This window comes from Phodopus roborovskii, unplaced genomic scaffold (genome assembly GCF_943737965.1).
Source record: "Phodopus roborovskii unplaced genomic scaffold, PHOROB, whole genome shotgun sequence".
Lineage (NCBI taxonomy): Eukaryota > Metazoa > Chordata > Mammalia > Rodentia > Cricetidae > Phodopus > Phodopus roborovskii.
In genome coordinates this window covers 55,519,213-55,541,130 of record NW_026126480.1, presented here as the reverse complement: position 1 = coordinate 55,541,130, position 21,918 = coordinate 55,519,213, and the positions used below count along the sequence as shown (strand labels likewise).

General features: G+C 53.7%; 2 protein-coding genes across 6 annotated transcripts in view; one reads left to right on the top strand and one right to left on the bottom strand.

Annotated features, from left to right (window-relative positions):
• The first annotated feature begins 339 nt into the window (after window positions 1-339).
• Window positions 340-8,394, top strand: Slc22a12 (solute carrier family 22 member 12). Its single transcript, XM_051193774.1, has 10 exons — window positions 340-906; window positions 2,986-3,089; window positions 3,425-3,579; window positions 3,660-3,828; window positions 5,308-5,431; window positions 5,602-5,717; window positions 6,433-6,647; window positions 7,073-7,181; window positions 7,400-7,603; window positions 8,148-8,394. Exons 1-10 carry the CDS (start codon window positions 508-510, stop codon window positions 8,209-8,211), a joined length of 1,659 nt encoding a protein of 552 aa, XP_051049731.1. The 5' UTR covers window positions 340-507; the 3' UTR covers window positions 8,212-8,394.
• Window positions 8,395-11,985: 3,591 nt separating this feature from the next.
• The window catches only part of Nrxn2 (neurexin 2), a 99,380-nt gene continuing 89,447 nt past the window's right edge, over window positions 11,986-21,918 (bottom strand). For 4 of the 5 annotated variants that reach the window (XM_051193720.1, XM_051193719.1, XM_051193721.1 and 1 more), the window contains one exon: window positions 11,987-13,403. In XM_051193720.1, coding sequence (XP_051049677.1) covers window positions 12,517-13,403 — 887 coding nt within the window. In that variant the 3' untranslated portion in view covers window positions 11,987-12,516. Of the gene's footprint in view, window positions 13,404-21,918 lie in introns of all 5 variants that reach the window. The other variant, XM_051193723.1, reaches the window with a different exon arrangement.

Below are 21,918 nucleotides of genomic sequence, written 5' to 3'. Positions count from 1 at the left end.
TCTTAGTGGTAGGAGTAGGGCCCAGGTCTTGCTAAACCCTGACAGAGGCCAGAGCCATAATGGCAGGTGGAGGGGGAAGTTGAAACTTTCATTGCAATGCTGCTGGCCTGGTTAAACTTTGAAGAAATGACTGTTAACCCCTCTTCTATTAAACGGCTCTTAGTCACACTTTAATTCTAGTCAAAGTGACATCTCTCTCCTCCCTCCTTACTGCCCATTTTTTTTTTCTGGGAGCCAGGGTCTGCTGTGTCTCAGAAAGGTCCCCGTGGCCTCTAGATTACAGCAGAGGGTCCCAGGACTCAGGGTGAGCCACCCCTGGTGACAGCCAGCACGCAGACACCAGAGAGCCTTGGCTGGCTCTGCCTCAGTGACACAGTTTCCTGACATGTACCTGGAGAGATGGGTGTGGGCAGAGCCATGGGGAAAGGAGCCTCATCAGACTGACCCTGTGGTCCTGGGCTAGCCTCTGTTAAGTGGCAGTTGCATATTGGCACCCAGGAGAAATCCATGGCATTTCCTGAACTCCTGGACCGAGTAGGGGGCCTGGGCAGGTTCCAGGTCCTCCAAGTTGTGGCTCTGGTGACCCCCATTTTATGGGTCACCAGCCAGAACATGCTGGAGAACTTCTCAGCGGCCGTGCCCCGACACCGCTGTTGGGTGCCTCTTCTGGACAACAGCACTGCCCAGGCAAGTGCTGGGAACTTGGGGCCTGATGCCCTTCTGGCCATTTCCATCCCACCTGGTCCTGCTGAGCAACCCCACCAGTGCCGCCGCTTCCGCCAACCTCAATGGCAGCTCATGGAGCCCAACACCACGGCCACCAACTGGAGTGATGCTGACACTGAGCCATGTGAAGATGGCTGGGTCTACGACCACAGTACCTTCTTGTCCACAATCGTGACCACGGTAACAGCACTTGGGAGGTCAAAATCACAGTCACAGTCGGCTGGACTTAAAATGTTCCAGTCTCAAAAAGGATTCACCTCCCCAGGCCTCCTCACTAGGGCAACCATAGCTTACAGGGGACTGGGTAGTAGTCCATCTGCAAAGCTAGATTTAGTCGATCATGCCTATGACTGTGATCCTAGCACTTGGGAGGCAAGATTGCCATATATCTGAGGCCAGCCTGAGCTACACAGTGAGCTCTGTCTGCACAGACTGGCCTGGCGTGGCACCGTCTTTGCTTTGATCATAGTTGAGCCTCAGTTGTGACTCCAGGACACCCAGGTACAGGAACTTGTTGGCTGTCTCCAGGCTGAGCACACAGGACCTGGATCACACAGGACCTGCATGAGCACTAGCCTCTCGTGAGAGGTGTTGGCAAGGCTGGGCAGATAAGTAGCAAACTGCTTGCCCTGTGAGTGTGAAGACCTGAGTGAGCTCTCCAGCACCCATGGAAAAGCTGGGCCCAGTGGTGGCATGATTATAATCCCAGCTCTACAGAGGCAGATTCGGGGCAGGGGCTCCCGGGCTCACTAGCCAGCCAGCCAAGTCTAATCAGTGAGTCCCAGGTTCAGTGAGAGACCATGTCACAAAATTAAAGTAAATAGCTCCAGAGGTAGAACTCTCTCTCTCTCTTTCTCTCTCTCTCTCTCTCACACACACACTCACACACACACACACACACACACACAGAGAGAGAGAGAGAGAGAGAGAGAGAGAGAGAGAGAGGAAGAGGAGGAGGAAAAAGAGGAACAGTCAGAGAATCCAAGTCAATGGAGAGGGGCAGAAGGAAGGTCCCTGAGTATGTGGGGGTGTGGGATGGGAGGGTGTGGGGTGTGGTGTGAGGGAGTGTGGGGTGTGAGGGTGTGGTGTGTGTGGTGTGGTGTGTGAGGGGGTGTGGTGTGTGGGGTGGGAGGGTGTGTGGTGGGGGTGGGTGTGTGTGTGTGAGGGGGCGTGCTATGTGGTATGTGTGGTGTGGGGTGTGAGGGTGTGTGGTGTGGGGGGGTGGGGTGTGAGGGGGGGTGGTGTGTGGGGTGTGTGGAGTGGGAGGGTGTGGTGTGTGGGGTGTGGGGTGTGAGGGGGTGTGGTGTGTAATGTGGGGGGGTGTGAGGGAGCGTGGTGTGTGGAGTGTGTAGGGGGGAGGTGTGGTTCATGTGGTGTGTGTGTTTGTGTGTGTGATGTGTGTGTGTGGTGTGTGTTTGTGTTGTGTGTGTGTGTGGTGTGTGATGTGTATGTGTGGTGTGTGTGTGTGGTGTGTGGGGGGCTGTGGTTGTGGTGTGTGGGGTGTGTGTGTGTGGTATGTGTGTGTGTGTGATGTGTGTGGTGTGATGTGTGTGTGTGGTGTGTGTGTGTTTGTGTGGTGTGTGATGTGTGTGTGGTGTGTGTGTGGTGTGTGGGGGTGTGGGGGGTGTGGTGTGTATGGGGTGTGTGTGTATGTGTGTGTGTGGTGTATGTGTGTGTGGTATGGAGGGTGTGGTGTGTGGTTGTGGTGTGTGTGTGTATGTGTGTGTGTGGTGTGTGTGTGGTGTGTGTGATGTGTGTGTGTGGTGTGTGTGGGTGTGGTGTGTGGGGGTGTGTATGTGTATGTGTGTGTGGTGCGTGTGTGTGGTGTGTGTGTGTGTGTGTGTGGTGTGTGTGGTGTGTGTGTGGTGTGTGTGGTGTGTGTGTTGGTGTGTGTGGGTGTGGTGTGTGGGTGTGGTGTGTGTGGGGTATGTGTGTATGTTTGTGTGTGTGGTGTGGTGTGTGTGTGTGGTGTATGTGTGGTGTGTGTGTGTGTGTGTGCATGTGTAAGAGGAAGCAAGCCTCCGTGGAAGGTGGAGGATTCTTAGCTAAGAGCCATGGCTCAGTAGAAAGCAGATAAGGCTAGAGGGGTCTTGACTTTGATCCAGTAGTAAGGGTAACAGGATACAAGAGATCAAGCTACTAAGCCTATGAGTGCCTCATGGCCCTCAGAGCCCACACCCAGCTCCCTCTTAGCTCCTTTGCCCCTTCTACCTGGACTGCCCTCCTCCTGAATTCATCTCTGTCCCTCTTTTCCTCCAGTGGGACCTGGTTTGTGATTCCCAGGCCTTGAAACCCATGGCCCAGTCCATCTACCTGGCTGGAATCCTGATAGGAGCAGCAGTGTGTGGCCATGCCTCAGACAGGTGAGTTTACCCAAATGGTCCAGGCATTCTCTCCTAAATGGACCTGGCATTCTCTCTAAAGCACAGGTTCACCAACTTGAGGGATCACTGTTTCTCTCCAAATATGCATTCCTAAACTCTACTCTGCCACATACCTTCCTTGAGCCATTGTTCGGGTGCTGCTGCCAAGCCGGACTTGACCCTCCTTGTGCACATAACCCTCCCATGGGTAGAGCATGGGTCTGGCCCCATATTTGGCTTTGCTCCTTTCCTCTTAAGGAGGCAGGAACAGGACAGCCCTTCATGACCCAGATCTTTGCTGCTGGCCAATGGCATGTCTCCCATGTGTACTGCAGGCTCGGGCGCAGGAGGGTGCTGACCTGGAGCTATCTTCAGGTGGCTGTGTGCGGCACGACAGCTGCCTTCATCCCCATCTTCCCCCTCTACTGCCTGTTCCGTTTCCTGGTGGCCTTTGCAGTGGCGGGTGTCATGATGAACTCAGCCAGTCTCAGTACGTCCCCCAGATGGTACTGGGTTGGGGAGGCTGTGTGCAAGCTCCAGGATTAACATGTCCTTCCTTGCACCTTGCAGTGATGGAGTGGACATCAGCCCGGGCCCGCCCCTTGATGATGACTTTGAACGCCTTGGGTTTCAGCTTCGGGCATGTCCTGACAGGCTCTGTGGCCTATGGTGTGCGCAACTGGAGGATGCTGCAGCTGGTGGTTTCTGCTCCCTTCTTCCTCTACTTTGTACATTCATGGTGGGTGCTGCAGCCTCCTTCTTAAAGGAGGCTCTGCCCACTCTTGGGGGTCAGTGTGGGAGACTCTCCTTTTTCTGCAGAGTGCTTAGGAGCTCTGGAGGTCAAGGCCACCAGGGCTGGAAGGAGGCCATGGAGACTCAAGATGCTCACCACTGCTGCCCAAAACCCAGATGCCCCCTGCTCCAATTCACCCCCAGCAAGCCCTGTGTCATCATTCTGTGACCTAGCAACAGACTGGGGTCACAGTCCATGCCCCCTCCCCCAGGGGATCTTGCTAGTTAGTGACTCCAGGCCCTTTCATATGCTGTGGATCCCAAATCTCTGCCTCAACGTGCTTCACCCCCACCCTCAACATCTCCAGTCCCACCTTGACTCTACCTCCAGCCTCTCCTGACCCCTCCTAACCCCCCGACACCTCCTCAACCCTGATCCCTCCCACCTACTTTCCCGGTGGGACTAGGATGCCTCTCCTGCTCACTGTCCAAGTCTCCCAAGGTCACCAGGGTACTAAGAATCATGGACTCTATTTGTCTTTTCATTCCATTCCCCTCCCTTGCCCTTCAAATCCGGGAGGGGTGCTCAGGGTCCTAGTGGATATAAAACAGATGCTCCTCCCAGCTGCTGCTCAAAAGGAACAGCATGTCCTTCTGGGTATGTGCGTTGGGGGGACTTTTGTAATCATAAGCCTAGACAGAGAAGCAAAACTGTGTGGCGGTCACTCCCAAAGGCCTAGAGGGCCAAACAGTCCAGGGCAGCAAATAAGTGGGGAGGAGAGAGGAAAGGCAGAGCATGCGAGTGGCCCCTGTGTTTGGTGAGGGAGAGGGTGACCTGTGTTTGATGCAGATACAGTGAGAGCAAGTTGGCGTTGAGCAGCCATATCCTGACACGGAATTGGCTGAGGCAGGGCCAAGAGAAGTCGGGCACAATGGGGTCAAAGGATCCAGGGATCAGTGGTTAACGGGGGAGCAGACAGAGAGGTTTGGTGATGTTAGAGACACTGGCCCTAGCCTGAGCCCCGGGCAGGGAGTGGTGAAGCTGTTTTTAGCAGGAAGACAATACCACTTGGGGAAGGAGGCAGGAAGGAATGTGTGTGACATAGAAAGATGTCATGGTGGTGAGGCACCTGGTAGCCATTATAGTTCCGTAGCCACTGGGGTCTTTATTGCACCCAGGCCTGATTCATAGGTGAGGCTGAGGAGGGGCCATGGGACAAGAAGGTGGGAAGGGGCAACAGAGTCCCTCCCAATCCAGCAGCCTTCTCAGGGGCTAGAGAACATGGGATCCCCAAACTCACAGAGGGAGGAGACGGGGGGCCACCTGCTGCTACAGGTAGTGATCTACGTGGCCTGGCTATACTCTGACCTCAGCTACCCTGAGACTGAAGCTTATAATTCCACTGGACCCACCTCCTTAGGCAGAGGGGCAGAAGGACAGAGAGGGCCACAATCAGCAGCCCCCTCCCACACCCATCCACTTCAGGTGGCTTCCAGAATCAGCACGCTGGCTCCTCACAGTGGGCAAGGTGGACCAGGGCCTGAAGGAACTACAGAGGGTAGCTGCTATCAACAGGAAGAAGGCAGAGGGAGACACATTGACTGTGGAGGTAAGGCAGAGCTGGGCCTTCCCTCAAGTCTGTCCCCTATCCTTCAGATCCTCTCCCTGGCCTTGCACAGGAGCTCCCTTGGAGGTCAAGTGAGGGCCCTGGCTCTGGAAGGAGGGCCCCTGGAGGAGGGCCTGTGGGTACCAAGTGCTAACAGCTCCCACCCCCCACAGGTCTTGCGGTCAGCCATGCAGGAGGAACTAAGTGGGAACCAAACTCGTGCCAGTCTAGGCACCCTACTCCATACACCTGGGCTCCGCCTCCGAACCTTCATCTCCATGCTGTGCTGGTAGATGCCCTTCTACCCAAGGCTTCCAACTGTAGGGAAGTCTGAAGTCAGGCCAGCTGCCAGGCAGCCAGGGATGGGGCACTAGCTAGAGATGTCTCTAGGCTGCCATGGGCTCAAGCCGAGAGCACCATAGAAGGGGGGAGCTGCCCCCAGGTCCCCATGGGTCTCCCTTCCACATGGTCTAGGGGCTCCCCAGTTAAGCCTCCACCCTGCCTGGTCCATGGGCATCCCTGGACCTAGTGGCGTTGGGCCAGGCCAGAGGTCAAGGTCCAAGGCAGGAGGAGTGTGACCATCTCAGGGACCTTGCTGTCTATACAGGCTTCCAGAGGAGACAAGCAAGGCTGAGTGGGCTGGTGAGCAAGGGTTATAGGCCCGCACCCAGAAGAGATTGCGTGAGTAGGATAGACATGACAATAACGCTGGAAAAGCTGGGGAGGCAAATCAGACAAGATGCTGACAGACAGGCGCCATCTTGTTTACAGGCACCAGACATCGATGGGCTACTGCTCCAATTGGGAAGTCTAGGCCACCCAGCAAAGATCAAACGCACAAAGACTGTAGGGAGGGACTGTTCAGTGGAATCTAGAGCCAAGGAGATAGGGTCCCAAATGGAGTGCTGAGCAGAGAGAGGCGTGCCTAAAGTGAGCCTGAACAAGGCCAACAAGGCAAGCAGAAGAACAGCCACCCAGGCTGATTCGCCCACTCTCACTCCTAGGTTTTCCTTTGGCTTCACCTTCTACGGCCTGGCCCTCAACCTGCAGGCCCTAGGAAGCAACATCTTCCTGCTCCAAATGCTCGTTGGGGTTGTGGACCTCCCTATGAAGATAGGCAGCCTGCTGCTGCTCAAATGTCTGGGCCGACGTCTCTGCCAGGCCAGCTCCCTGGTGCTGCCAGGATTCTGCATCCTGGCCAACATACTGGTGCCCCGTGGTGAGTTGCAACTAGGCTGCAGGTGAGCAAGAGGAGGCCAAAGTGCGGTGTGGGAGCTGAGGCTCTCCTCTGGGTGGGGGAGTGTAGAACCAGGGTAGAGAGTGAGAGACCACAACAGAGGAGAGAGGCTGTTGGGGTTGTGGAGGAGAGTGGTCGGGCATAGAGCAGTGATGGCATGGTAGGATTTTAGGGGAGATCAGGAAAGCCATGATGCTAACACAGAACTCGGTAACAGATTAGGGTGGAAGAGAAGGGGGGGGCAAGGAGGACCCCTGGGGTCTGGCTCTGAAGGGCCGGACGGTGGGGAGATTGGAGACACAGTGTGGATGACTCAGAGACGTTTGACAGACCAGCCTATAAACAGGGAGCAAGCAGCACAGGGAATATAGGATGCCAGATTCTGCTGATGCCATCACTATCCACAGAGATGGAGGCCCTTGGTTCATCCCTGGCTGTGCTGGGGCTGGGGTCACTGGGGGCTGCCTTCACCTGTGCCACCATCTTCAGCAGTGAACTCTTCCCCACTGTGCTCAGGTGAGGCCGCCATGGGCTCAAGCCGAGAGCACCATAGAAGGGGGGAGCTGCCCCCAGGTCCCCATGGGTCTCCCTTCCACATGGTCTAGGGGCTCCCCAGTTAAGCCTCCACCCTGCCTGGTCCACTGGGCATCCCTGGAGCTAGTGGAGTTGGGAAGGCCAGAGGTCAAGGTCCAAGGCAGAAGGAGTGTGACTCACAGGCCAATGTGTCTCCACAGGATGACAGCAGTGGGTTTGTGCCAGATAGCAACCAGAGGGGGAGCCATCCTAGGGCCTCTGGTGCTGCTGCTGAGTGGCTATGGCTTCTGGCTGCCCCTGCTGGTGTTCGGAGTGGTGTCAGTGCTAAGTGGACTGGCTGCACTGCTACTACCTGAGACCAAGAACTTGCCACTGCCTGACACCATTCAAGACATCCAGAAACAGTGAGTGGACCAGCCTGGCAGCCACGGCCTCTCCCCTCCCTCCTTCCATCCCTCCCTCCTATAGAAGCCCCAAACAGAGTGGCTTGGGAACTCACTCCTCTCACTGAACAAAGGGGAAAGCAGAAGCCAAGGGAGGGCTAGAAGAGCCCAGAGTTACCAGCACCAAGAGACCCAGGCAGTCAGGCAAACTCTGCCCTTCATCCCACCATATGGAGGAATGAGTGACCCAGCCATCACCAGGTCTACCATGAAAGAGGCAGAGAGAGAGGTTGCAGGAGACAGAGTGTGCTTATGAGTGAGCTGGCTTTTGTCAGGGAGAGGTTCTGGGATGTGGTGGGTGTTGCTGTGGTCCTCACAGGCAGCAGACTCTGCCAGTAAAGCCATTGGGTGGTTGACAAAGTTGTCAACACCCATCTCATCTTGATATGCTCAGTAAGCTCAGACCTGAGCCCCAAGCAGAATGTTCTGTCCTCAGCATGGACATGGGTCAAGGGTCAGTGATCACTCTATTCCTTAGAATCACACTCCTGTTTTTCCTGAACAGGTCAGTGAAGAAGGTGACACATGACACAGCAAGCCAGTGCATCCTGATGTCTACACGGCTGTAGCCTCCTGGAGAGTCTATGATAGGCCTGGAGGAGGAGGAGCATGATGGCAACAAGAGGAAGAAAAGAAAGAGAGGGAGAGAGAAGGGGAAGGGTAGAGCTGGCAATGGCGGGTAAACGTGCCTGCCCCAAGCCTGAACATATGAATTCCATTCCTGGAGCCCGCATGGTGGAAGGGAGAGAACCGACTCCGCAAAGCCGTCCCCTGACCTCCACATGGACACATGCCCCTCCCCCCATGATACACACAAATAAATAATTTATAAAATAACAGAAGAAGGGGAGAATGAAAAGGAGGAGGAAGGGAAGGAGGGAGAGGGAAGAGGAGGAGGAAGAGGAAGCAGGCAGGAGGAAGATGAGGAGGGAGCAGGAGAAAGAGGAGGAGGAAGAGGAAACAGGAAGAAGGGGAGGAGGAAGAAGAGGAGAGGATGAGGGAAAAGGAGAAGGAAAAGATGGCTCTTCTATCCCCTGCAGACAGCCACAGGAAGCGAAGCACTCCATCTCCAGGGGTCTCTTTAGAGGGTTACTTTTCTAGCCCTCCCTCACACATGGGGCTAAGAACCATTTGAATGATAGAAGGCTGCCCCAGACATTGCCACTATCCTGACTGAGGCCCTTGGTCAGCTGGCCTGGCCTCTCTCCAAGCAGATACACACACACACACACACACACACACACACACACACACACCACTCCCCTCACCCCACCCCCAACAACTTCTGCATGGGTCTTCCTTCTGCCTTCCCACCTGACACTCTCCTACCCCTTCCAGATCCCCCTGGGGTCTTCCTTCCAGGGTTCAGGGCCAGCCCCTGCCTCTGATGGCATTGCACCCATGGTTATGGCTGCACATCTGCCTCTTCTTACCCTCCAGCAGGTTAATTCCCTGAGGGCCACTGGTCCCCTGCCCCACACCCTCACTCACACACAGAACCCAAGGCTGGCTTTCCTATGTTCTGGGCCAGGGCTGGGGCCACTGTTGCCAGCCCCTTTTCAGGTCTTTCCCATAGCAGAGTACTCTGCATCTTGTCATGTGCTGTTCCTTTTCACAGGTGGGACATCTGAGCTTGGAGAGAAACAGACTGCCCATAACATACAGCAGGGAGGAGGCGGGCTCAGAATGCAAGTCCCTGTCTGTAGGTCTCCTGAGCCCTGCTCTGGCCACAGTGTCATCTAGGAAGATAGGAATACATGCAAAGGGCCTCTGTCCCTCTCGGAATCAGCCAGCACTCTCTGGGTTCCACTGGGACTGCTCATAGGAAAAGGCCATGAAGTGTCCCAGAGATGGTATACTGCCCAGTGGGTCAGTAGCTGGCTCACAGCTGCATCACTTGGGGGCACACTTAGATGGTCTCCCAGGCACCTCAGCAAAAGGCTGCGGCACATAGACACACATGCACATGTGCACATGCACAAAAAGGTGAGTGGGAAACAGAAAACAGCCCTTGCCCTGCATGCTGGTCCTGCAGGCTTGCTCCTCAGCTGTGGCTCTTGAGCCTCAGGGAGACTATGTGCTTTGGCCATTTACACACACACACACACACACACACACACACACACACACACACACACACTGTAGTGATACTCCCTGGACAGAGGGTAGAGGTAAGATTGTATTTATGCCACCTGATGCCTCAGGAAAAACATGTTCTGTTGCTCTAGGCCCAGCTGCATGGGGGGGGGGGGTGGAGCTACAGGATGCCTAGAGCTTCTAAAAGGCAGAGCTCAGCAGAGAGGGACCCTCTTCTCTCCCACAGTGCTTTGACTCCACAAGCTGGTGGAGTTGCTCCTCCACCCATATTCAGAATGCTCTACCTAGGTGGCCGAGAATTTTCAGGACAAAAGGTTCTGTCACTCTGGTGAGTGACAGCATCACTGTGTCTGACATGGGCTGCTGCCTGTCCCCATTTGGGATATGCCCTTTGTACAATGCCTACTGTGGATGTTTCTAACCTCAAAACTGCTGAAATTCCAACAGTGGAAGAGCCAAGAGAACCTTTTGGAAAGGTAAACTGAGTAAAAAACCAGAATTAGTCAACAGTTAACACCCAGAACTCTTTCTTTAAAAAACAAAGCCCTTGAATGGCAGGCCTTGACCTGATACAGAGAGGCAGATGGAGCCCAGTTACACAGCAACCAGCAGGAACGAAACCACCCCCTCAATGTTCTGCCTCAGTCAGGCTCAGTGTAGAAATTCCTGAAGCAAGAGTAAAACCATTCCTTCCCTTCCTGTCACCAAGGACCTCCTTCTATCTGCTCTCTGTGACTAACAACACAGGTGAAGACCAGAATCCAAGCCTGAACTTAGCAGAGAAGGTAGTAACACAAAGCTCCAGGGGTGAGGCCATGACCATCTGGGGACAGGACATCCTGGCAGCACTGCCCCAGGTCAAAGCGTCCCCAGACTCCTATAGATGAGTCAGCGTGGTCACCCCAGGCTCCCAGACCAAAAGCTGCATGGAGGGCAAGCAGGGCTAGAAGCCAGTAGGTTCAGGAGGCCAAATAGAGGCCAAGCTCAGAGAGCGCCTCACCTGGAGTCAGGCGTTGAAGGTGCCATGCTACAAGTGGGAAGCAGAACCAGTCAGAATGGGCAACACTGAGAAACAAGCCCTCAGAGAGTCCCTGGGCCACTGCTGCACCTTGAGGCTCCGAACTAGCCACTGTCACCCTGGCCACCAGGAGAGGCTACCTCCTTCCAAAGACCAGAAAAGGTGTCAGCTAGCCTGTACTGTGAGTGGCTGGTGATACATACCATCTGAGAAGTCAAGGTCAGGGAACGTCAGCCAAATGCCAGTCCCCTTACACCACAGGTGCCCCCCACCCTCAGCCTGGCAGGGACTTGAATGTGAGACACAGAACAGTTGTCCAACAGCCCAATGTTATATTCAACTCAAAACTCGGGGCGGGGGAGGGGGGGGACTGGGCCAGTGAAATGGCTGGGTGATGGTACAGTGGGCAAAGCCACTTGTCATCAAGCCTGAAATCTAAATTCCATCTTCAGGGCCCATGTGGTGAAGCAGAGAGCTGCCTCCTGTAAGATGCCCCCCAAGAGCACGTAAATCTTCACACACTAAATACACACATATTTAGAGAAAACTTACCAACAGTCAGGTGCACCCACTGTGGCCACCCAGACCCAGGAGCTAACAGCACCCACCCTAGAACAAACTACACAGGACTGTTGGAATTTGGAAAGTTTTTGTTTTCTTTTTCCCACACATTTCCGGGTTTGGGGTGTTTTCCAAGACTCAGACACATTTGTTAACAAAGAGAAAAAAACTGGGGGAGCAGGGGGCCCATGGGCAGAGAAGTGACCCCAGCCATCCGCAGACACAGTCTCACTCCCTCCCTTCCCTGCACCTGCAGCTAGCTGGTGCCGCAGACGGCAGCTCTGGTACCTCGATTATTTGTTTTTAATATATATCTGCATTTGCCTTTCCCCTCCCCCCGCCCTCCCACCCCGCTCCTCCAGTGGCTTCCCCAGCAATGCACGTTGCCCGGCAGCGATACACACAAGGGGCCTTGGCCAGGCCCAAGCCCCATCCCTGGGCGCCCCTAGGCAGGACCTTCTTTTGAGGGGACTTGGGGCACTAGGAGAATGAACCCCACTGCCCGGACCCAGCTGCCCAAGCTGGGCCGCTCTGGTCCCACCCTCCCACCCTTCTTCTCCCAGCGTCTCTGGAAACCCAAAGGGAGGGAAACAGAGAAAACAAGTTCTTTTTTCTTTTTTTTAAGGAGAGAAAAAAAAAAAAAAAGACAAAAGAAAAAGAGAAAGAGAAAGAAAACGGGGTGGGGGGTGAAAAGGAGGGTAGGGACAATAGACACAGCAAGCCTGAACAGGGACAGAAGGGCTGGGAAGAGAAGGAAGGCAAGAGGAACAAGGAGGAAGAAAACCGAGGAAAATAAACGAACAGCGCAGTGGACACTTTACAAAACCCCAGCCTTCCTTCCCGCCCAGCCCCACCAAAATAAAACTACCCCCCTTAAAAAAATAAATCAACCCAGGGCTGTGAGCACGTGCCCTGCCTGACAGACGCAGAGCGGAGAAGGACAGCCAGCCCCAGAGCTGACAGAGCGGCGCCGTGGGCAGCGGGAGGGAAGGGAGTGAGCACGTAGTTATATTCCTTTTCTTTTTTTCTTTTTTTTTTTTTTTTTTTTTTTTTTTTTGCGTTTCCTCTTCGTAGGAGAAGCCTGAGGCAGCCGGGGAGAAAGTCCCCAGGTCCCCCTGCAGGGAGAGGGACGCACCCTCCTCCTGGGCCCTCCCGGGAGGAGCAGCTGGCAGTGGGGCGCGGTGCCTGGACTGGGTGCTCAGACGTAATACTCCTTGTCTTTGTTCTTCTTGGCCTTGCTGGGCGTCTTGGGGGCAGCAGGGGCCTTCTCCTTCACCACCGCCCCATTGCTTTGGGCCGAGTTACTGATGTAATTGCGGCTCTGGTCCACCTGGTAGGAGCCCTCGTCGCGGTTGCGGTACTTGTACATGGCGTAGAGAAGAATGAGGATGCAGAGTGCTGCCGCCGCCACGATGCCCACCACCATGCCCGTGGTGCTGCTGGATTCGCGGATCACCTCCACCGCGCCCGGTGGGCCGCGCTCCCCCGGCCCCGTGGGGTTGGCTGTGGGCAGACGGGGGAAACCGGGGGCTGAGGTCACGCCGGGGCGCAGGGGAGGCGGCCGCCGCGGCTCAAAGGCCGTGGGGACCCCGGGCCCCAGGGGTGGGTTCTCCAGCAGTGGCTGCAGCGGGTCTCGGTGGTTCATTTTGCCCGCAGGCAGGTTGGGGGCTGGGGCGGAGGGCGCAAGTAGCACCCCGGGGGCGCCCGTGGCCCCATCTGTCCTGAGGTTGGGTCGGGGCACAGGCTTGCGGGGCGACAGGAGGGTGGTGCGGTCCGTGACCAAGGGAAAGGTGGTGTAAAAGTCCTCGTCGTCCGTGGGGGGGAGGCTGGAGTCAAAGACCTCCCCGGAGGCGAAGCCCGAGGCCTCCACGGGCTCCTCGCAGTCGCTGTCGTCGCGCTCAGCCTGGCACGGCCCCCCCGAGGACGGGCGGCGCGCGGCGGGCGGGGGCAGGGTGTCTTGGGTGGCACCCACGCCCGTGAGAAAGGGGTAGAAGGTGGGGGGCGGGGGCACGAAGGGGGACCGGGTGGCCACGGGAGGGGGGTCTAAGGAGTCCTCCGTGATAATGGGCAATATTAACTCTCCTCCTAGAAGAAGAAAGAGAAGAAAGAAGAGAGGGCGTCAGCGAGGGCCGGGGCGCGGGCGGCCGGCACAGAGAGAGAAACAACAGCCTCACACCCGAATCGGTTCTATTGGCTTTGGCGGAGACTAGCGCGGGCCGGGCCCGCCCGCCAGCCGGCCAGCGCCTGCGCTTTAAGCGGGCTGCGGCTCGGATGCCCTGGGCACCCCACGCGCGGGCTCTGTGACTCTGGGTTTTGATCTTTTTGTTTCGTCTTAAGAAACCAAACGGAACAGAAAGGAAAGGAAATTTAAAAGAAACGGAAAATTTTTTCTACTGGTTTAAGGCTTTAAAAACATACAACAGCAGCATTTAAACAAACCTAACAACAATATCTTTTAGGGTTTTTTTTTTTTTTCTATATATTTCTTTTTGCTTTTTTTTTTTTTTTTTTTTTTTTTTTTTTGTTTTTAAAAAAGAAGATAGCATACCACGGAATTCAGGCAACTTACATCAACAAATAGGCCGTGTGATTTTAGCATGAAGAAAAAAATTACAAACAGAGCTGTGTAAGCGGGTTCTCCCGAAAAAAAATAAGAAAAAACAACTTTTCCGCACAACGTTTTCTGTCTATCTGGTTGGCATCTCCCTCCCTGATTTACTCCCTGGGCAGTCTGTCTCCTCCAGAAAGCTGGCTCTCCTCCCTCTCTCGAGCCCTCTTCCCCCTCATTAAACACAAGGCTGAAACTGGCACGGTGCAGGCTGGGGCTGGGGAAGTGGCTCCACTCGTGGGAAAAGGAAGGGTCAGTAGACTGGGCATGGAAAGGAGGGACGTGCAGGCAGCAGGCCTATATGGGTGTGAGCTCTTGGGGAGAGGGCTGGCCATGGGAAGGGCCGGGCTAATTTCGGTGGGCCAAGGGAGAAGAGACTTTGAACGGGAATGTGTGTGTGATCAGTAGGCAGGGAGCATCGGGCACACTGAGGCTGGGTTGTTGTTCCATAGCATTCTGGGAGGTGTGAGAAGCCCATAAGAAATATGGAGGTGGGGAGGATTGGGAGTGAGGGGGGCCAGGTGTCACATGATTTCTGAGCTAAACTTAACTTTCCACTTTCTTCACCCTCCAACTCTGACCCCCCTGTCTTCCCCCCACCCCCTCCCCAGAACCCCCATGGACCGCCAGAACCTGGCCAGGTTATGACTGCCTCTGGCCCTCTTATTATTGTTAAAACAATAATAAAACAACGGAAAGAAGAAGAAAGCAAAAAAGAAAAGAAAAGAAAATACATACACAGCCATCTGGGAGGGACACGCTGCCTAAATTAGGGCCCAGGGTAACTAATGGGAAAGGCCTTGTGGTGGGGAGTGGGTAAGTCTTCCCTTAAGTCTGGAAACTCGAATACCCTGGGCAGAAACTGCAATTCCCATAAGCTCCCGATGGGCGGGAATTATAGATACCATTAGCCCTTCAGGGAGCATAAACTACAACTCCCATCAGCCTCCTGCGCCTCTTCACTAACCAAAGTGTGCAAGCTTCTAACCTCTGATAAACAGAAACTGGGTAAGCTCTAGGCTGGGAGGAGGGCTCAAACTCTGGCTTTGGAGGTCGTCTCGGGGCCTCTCGGGAATGAAGCTGAAGATTTCCTAGCTGGCCCTACCTCCAGCTCAGCCTACCCCATTTGGTGTCTGCACCCACAATCCTCCACCGCCCATGGTGACCATTCCAGGGCTTCCACTAGCAGATCCTGCAGCCAGACCAAGCCTCACACCCAGAGATTTCTCTGCTCTGCCTACCCCAGCCTTCCAGCTGGCTCCACTTCTCATATACCTCTGCTGGCCCTTCCCACCAGCAGCCCCAACAATCTCACAGTGGCCACAGCTAGACCCTGCCACTGAAGCAGAAACCTCACCAAGCTTCTTGAGCTGCACTTCCCATCAGGCTCCTCATACCACAAAGTTTAAAGCTAGAGTTCCTAGCCCTACACAGGCTTAGCCATGGTGAAATGTTGAACCAAGAGTGGAGAATGTTTTGTGTAGCCAGGACTGTCCAGTTCCACAGATGGAAGCCAGGACCTCATGAATGCCAGGGAAAGCACTGGCCCTACCACTAAGTCACTCATCCCAGCCCTCAACCCCAACTTCTAGTGGATGGGGATACTGTGGATACTGAGGCCTGGAGAGAGCAGAACTTCTAAGTAAGGTGAATGAACAAATTAGCCAGTCTCTTCTGTGACGAGGCCAGGAAAGGAGAAAAAAAAAAAAAAAAAAAAAAAGCCGGGACCATCACGCCCACGTCTCCAGTAGGCTGGCAAGGCTCTTCACCTGAGAACCCAGCCTGAAGGTTACATGTGTGTCAACTGAATTCCTTTGTGATTATAGGCAAGTCCCACCCCAATGGGTCCCAGTCCTTGTCTATAAACTAGGATATTGCCAAGCATGGTGGCATATACTTGAATCCAGCACTCTGGGGGTGGGAGCAGGAAGATCAGGAGTTCAAGTTCATCCTCAGGTACATAGCAAGCTCTGGCCAGCCTAGGGTGTGTGAGACTCTGCCTCAAGTAACCAAAATAAGTGAAGCTAGGGCAATGAGCTTCAAGCCCAGGTCAAGCCTATCAACGCTTCGTTCCCATCCTTCGGCCTGGCCCCTACCCTCTACCAGCTCTGCCTTCTACTTTTTCCATCTTAGACTGAGCCACTAGTGGCTGAGGAACTCAGAGTCAAGGCTTATGATCCTTAACCAGCTGGCCATCATGGGAGACCCAGTGAAGAAGCCAGCCCTGTGTTAGAGACATGTCCTTCTCTAAAGTGCTATCATCAGACTGGCCTGATGGGACCTCCAGTCTATGTGGGAACATAGTGCATCCTCCCATCCCTGCACCAGGGCAATTCACTCACAGGAAAGCTGGTGGCCCTCAAGTAGTGACATCACAGGCCTAATCATAGCAGGTTCTCCTCCCTACATGAACCCTAAGCTCATCCAGGTCCTCTGTGCTCACCCACACCACCTGCTGTCCCCCAGCCTTTGCCTTCTCTTCAGAACGGGCTCCCTATGGATAGCTCACACTTTCTCAGAATCCAGCCGGTGCCTCATCTTCCAGGCAGACTCCAGTAGATGCGCTCTGCTCCTGGTGCCTCTGACTCTGTGTCCCTTCTCTGCCTCGGAGGCTGGAGTTTGACTCACTGCCAGGAAAGGCCCCAAGGCCTGAGCCCATCTGTCAATCTTACGAGCAGCCAGAAGCAGGCCTGGCACTGAGCTGAGGTCCTTCTGCTCTTCAAGGAGAAGTGAATGACAAGTCCCCTGGCATCCCCTCTGAGATGGGCCAGGCACATGGAGACCCATGGAGCACCTTTCACAGCCTGAGTTTTGCACACAGCCTCCTGCTCTGCCACCTTGGGCAACAGGTATTACTGAAAGCTAAGCCTGGCCCTCCTTCCTCCCTGTCCTCAGGCCTGGTTTCCATCCTCTCCAGGCCCAGCCTTCTGCCTTTTCCATTTTAGACTGAATTATCAGTGCCCTCAGGAACTTCAGAGGCAAACCTTTCCCTAACCTGGTTTATGTTCAACTGGCTGGTCATTGCTAGGGACACAATGAGGTGTTATTACTCTTCCCTAGAAAGCAGCCTCATCAGACCAAGACACAGATCTGGGCTCTTTACCAACCTGTTGCCTCCCACTGGGTGAGGGCTTGGACCACACAGATCCTTCCCGGCCTGTGGCACTCCCACATTCACCCCAACTCACTAGTCCTTGGGATACGTGGGCTTTCTAGTTCTCCCTTCTCTAAGCCCCATGATTCCCCCTGGCTTGCTTTCCAGGTCTCAGCCTTATTTATCCCTGCAGTCCCCACTCCTTTGGGGCTCTCCAAGCTCTTCTATACCCGTGGTTTGTGGCCATATCTCCCATGATCCACCAGTGCTCTCTTTGCATAGCAGCATCTTTCTCCTATACTACTCCCTCTGTGTGCCTGATGCCCTCACACAAACCGTTTCCAAAGTGACAGGACACGGAAAACCTCACACAGCGTTCCCACATCACCCTCATTAAACCTGGCCAGGGTTATGGGGCACTAGAGTCATATCAATGTATGGGCTCCCCTGGGGCTCTGGTCCAGGAAGAATCTAGAAAACTCACCCTAGGGAGGAGTCAGGGCCCGAGCAAGGAAGGATGCCTCAGAGGCTTCTCACTGGGATGGTCCCACTGCTGGCCTTCCCACTGGGAAGGGGCACACTCAGGGTGACTCATGATGTTGGGGGTCCTGTGATCAGCTCCACACCACTGGGAGACCAACGGAAGACTGTGGCCCCTGAAGCCATCAGACTCTGACAAGGACCCCAGGCAACCTCTATCCCCTCCCCCACCTGTGGCACCTGCAGCAATTGCTTATCAGAGCTGCAGCCCTCTGCTCTTCTTATCCAAGGAAATGGGATTTCAATGCACATCGAGTCCACATCCTAGACAATTCCATCCTGACTGGACACCACCAGCCATTCCCAAGCAGCTCTTCCCTTTCAACCCTCCCCTTTCCAGAGAATTCAGAGTAAGCTGAGTCCTTTCAACCTTTAATTTACAAAAGACCTGATCAGATATCTACCCATGAAGCTCTGTGCAGAGGCTCATACCTGTTAGTTCCATTACTCAGGAGGCTGAGGCAGGAGGATCACCATGAGTCCATGAGTTTGAGGGCTACAGTGTGGGACCCTGTCTTAAAAAAACAAACCCTACCTAGAAACCCCAATTCCTATCCACCCAAGATATGTCTATCTGACATGAGTCTGGCTCTGAGGTTCAGAGTGCCCCAGGCTCCGCCATTGTTGGCTGAGACCCCATCTACCAGTGCTGAGGGCCCTATCCAAGCTGGATTAGGAGAAAAGGCACACCTTATACATGGACACAGTTTTATAGGTCCATCACTTGGCAAGTCACACATCCACAATATGGATAAAAGTCACTCTCCTCTCAGGGGACACAGCCCAACTCAGGGCCCAGGATACACTGCCAACCAAGCAGAACCCTGTCTAGATTCCATCCCTACTCACCTGTTGGAGCAGAGAAGTATGCCACTGTGGGCTGTAGCCTGAAGGATGGTATCCCTCCGCACCTGCAACACCAGCATGGCAAGGGCGGAGGCCAGAGTGGCTTCAGGGTCAGAGGAAGTGAGCTACTCAACAGGAGGGTATGTGCACATGTATATTAGCACACACACTCAGATGCACACCCCCTTATGAAAGTGTGTGTTTCTACATCCATGAAGATAGAATCCCTAAGCACATAACCTTCATGGATCTGAGATACTTGTGTGTACGTTGGTGTGAACAGATGTGTGCAGGGTCTCTCATGTCTGCTGCCTATGAGCCTAAGGCATGGGTTTTGTGTACATGCTGTGTGGATGTGTCCCTCAGAACATGCAAGCAAAACACCATGTCTCTGAGCACAAGCAGTTTCTACCCCATAAAATAAATATATTCCTTGTGAACCTTGACATCTAGACTACATTTTCCAGCATTTCTAGCAATCAAGCATGGCCCAATTGCTGAGTATTAGACCCTGTCTAGTTCTTTGTTCCTAACAGCCCATGCTCCATCCTCCACACTAGGTGCCACAGATGGAGGAAATGTGGATTCCTAGTGTGCCTTCTGAGCAGAACCCAGGGAGAGTACACCTGAGTAAGAAAGTTCTCTTGTGTTAACCACTAAGATTCAGGGCTTATCTGTTACAGAAACAAATGTTAACTTATACAGGCTTTGGCCCCTGAAATGGATGTCATGGTAACAAAATACCATGGCATTCGAGTGACAATCCAAGGAAAGGATGGGAAACAGGAAAGTTGAAGACCCACACACCAGTGTGGCAAAAATTTGGTACAAACATTGCTTGTGCCGACCTGCTGAGGCTGAGGAGCTAAGGGAAGGTGTGGGGACAGGGTCAGGATTGCCAGCTCTAATGTTCCTCTTCTGGAACATGTTACAGCATAAACTTAAACAAGAACTGGCTGTCTCAACCGAGTGAGGGTCTTTTTCTGCCCAAGGGTCAGATTTAGGAGTGGTCTCCCCGCCTACAATTTAAAGGGTCCTCAAGGCAAGTCACTGCACTATGGAAAGGGCAGGAGCAGAGAAACAAAAGAAGACATGTGGGTGGAGCCAGAGCTTAGGGAGGGCTGTGGTGTAGCTGCTGTGACTAAGCCTTGAAACCACCAGAGGTGCACAAGCTGATGTGGGATGTCTGCACTTCAACACAGCCATGGAGAACATTTCACCCAAAACCCACTTCTAAAAGCCATGGAGGATAAGGATGGGGGCATTCAACCCAGCAGAGCGGCAGCCTAAAACTGTCCCAGAGGGCAGAAGCAGGGTTTCCTGGAAACTCTGTCCTTACCACTGCAGGAGCAAAGCATGCTGGCCTAGCAAAGCATTGGTTTCCTCCTCTGTGATCACACATGTGTGCTATGTGAATGAATACTACCCCAGGCACCTTATGTGCTGCCCACCTCTTTTTTGGAGGTGGGAGTGTGCAAGGTCTCGATATACACTCCAGGTTGACCTTGAACTTGCAATCCTGTTGCTTCCACTCTCTGAGTGCTAGAATTATAGGCACTCACCACTACACCCAACCTCTTTTCATTTGTGGACACGTTTTTTTGTTGTAGGGGCTACCTCTGCTGAACCACTGTATCCTAGGGATGTGTTGGAAAAGGTGAGGTAAATGGTCATTTCGATTCATACCAGAGGAGGCAGGTCTGGGTGGATCAAAGTAAGCCACCACCCCCCACAAACAACCTCTCTTGGCATATGACTTTTGTCACCCTTGGAAAATGAAATAGATCCTTGGAGATTAAACGGGCCAGACTTAAGCAAAACATTGCCTAGCTGGTCCCCAAATCTCTATGTGCTTCTACACACAGTACAGTAAGGTCATGGCTCCTGGCTATCTCGGAAGCTCAGCTGTGGCTGGAATGCAATGAGAGTTGGAAAAGCCTCTCCAGGCCCAGCCCACAGAAACCTCCTGCTTCAGACCCCTGGCTCATCCCCGCACCTTGAGAAGTCATGAGTTAAAGATGACCCAGCCACAAGATGGAAGGAGACCAGGCCCTGAGTCATTACTAGAACAGCTCTCTCCAATCTGAAGCATTGTTTGTAACTCATGGGAAAGAGACTACAGGTCGCTGTTGAACCACAGAGGTTGTGGAGTGCCCATTATAGCAACTAGTGTCACTCTGGAAGCTCCTAGGAATCCAGACACCTGCTTCTGTGCATCTGATGAAATGTGTGTCCCTGAGGATCTCATTCCTGGCGGGACACTGAGGAGGGGTGCGTATAGGTTAAATGCATGGCACTGGTGTTCATCTGACACAGCTGAACCTGTATGCATAGGAAGGCTTGTGTTTCCATGCTCCTAGGCATATGCCCTCAAGCACATGTTCAGATGTCTCTACAAAACTGGGTGAGCCTGAGCATGCAGGTGTGCCCTTGTGGGTATATATGGCTGTGTACATATCCCTGGGAATGAACACACAGCAGACACTGTTCTGAATTGGGTCTGAGTGTGCACACGCACATGCCCTACAGGTCTGCAAATAAGTGTGTGTTCATCTGTATGTCACTACATGGGTACCACTGAGCACAAAGATACACCTATGTCTATGAGCATTTGGGTGGGCCACTTTAGGCGTGTGTGTGTGTGTGTGTGTGTGTGTGTGTGTGTGTGCGCGCGCGGGTCTATGAGACCGAACAAATGTGTACATATGCATAGACTTCTGGGATTTGAGCACCCTCAGCCCCTCTGACAACATGCCTGAACACAAATGCTACGTCTGTGGCTAGGAATCATGTGAGCATCTGGAAGTCTAAACATATATGTAGGACTGTAGTCTGTATATGTATGTGAGCAAGTGTTACATAGATGGCTCGGTCCTTACACATATGCCTTTATGAGCTGAGCATGGATGTGAGCTGACCATGAACCCCGAGTTCAAGGACATGTCACAGTCATGTGCCTCTGTGAGTCTGAGCACAAGTGAGCATACACACAAAGATCTGAACCCACAGTGCATGCCCAGAGTATAGGGTGAATGACGAGGTCTTCAGGCTTAGATTATGTCTGTGTGCATCAAAGATGTGAGCATGTGAGAGCTGCCTCTGTGGGTCTAAGCATGTGTTTCCACACAGCCCTGAGTGTAGGGACCTGACTGAGTTTAGGGGTCACGGTGCTGAGTGTGGGTGCCTTTGTACAGCTGAGCATGTGCAGGTGTGACTGAGCAGGCGAACAGCAGCGACTCTAGGCAGCTCTAGGTATTCGGGGAGTTCTAAGCATGCACCTGAAATGCTCAGGGGCTCTGGTACACAGCACACTTCATGGACTGTGTACACCGCACAGCTTTGTGTTTCTCTGGATTTCTCACGGGTGTACATAGGTTTCGGGGCACCTGAGCATCTATGCACTTCAGTTGATCTGGGTGTAAATGGCATGTGCTTTACATGGTTTGTGTGTGTGTGTGTAGCAATATGTGAGCTCCCAGGCATATGCACGAGTGTACGTGTGTGCGTATGGA

What these genes read in the sequence shown, in the direction of transcription:
- Slc22a12 (XM_051193774.1), top strand. Translation starts at nt 508, where the DNA reads ATGGCATTTCCTGAACTCCTGGACCGAGTAGGGGGCCTGGGCAGGTTC. An exon ending in TGTGGCCATGCCTCAGACAG is followed by an intron (nt 3,090 to 3,424) that starts GTGAGTTTACCC and finishes TGTGTACTGCAG; the next exon opens with GCTCGGGCGCAGGAGGGTGC. An exon ending in GATGAACTCAGCCAGTCTCA is followed by an intron (nt 3,580 to 3,659) that starts GTACGTCCCCCA and finishes TGCACCTTGCAG; the next exon opens with TGATGGAGTGGACATCAGCC.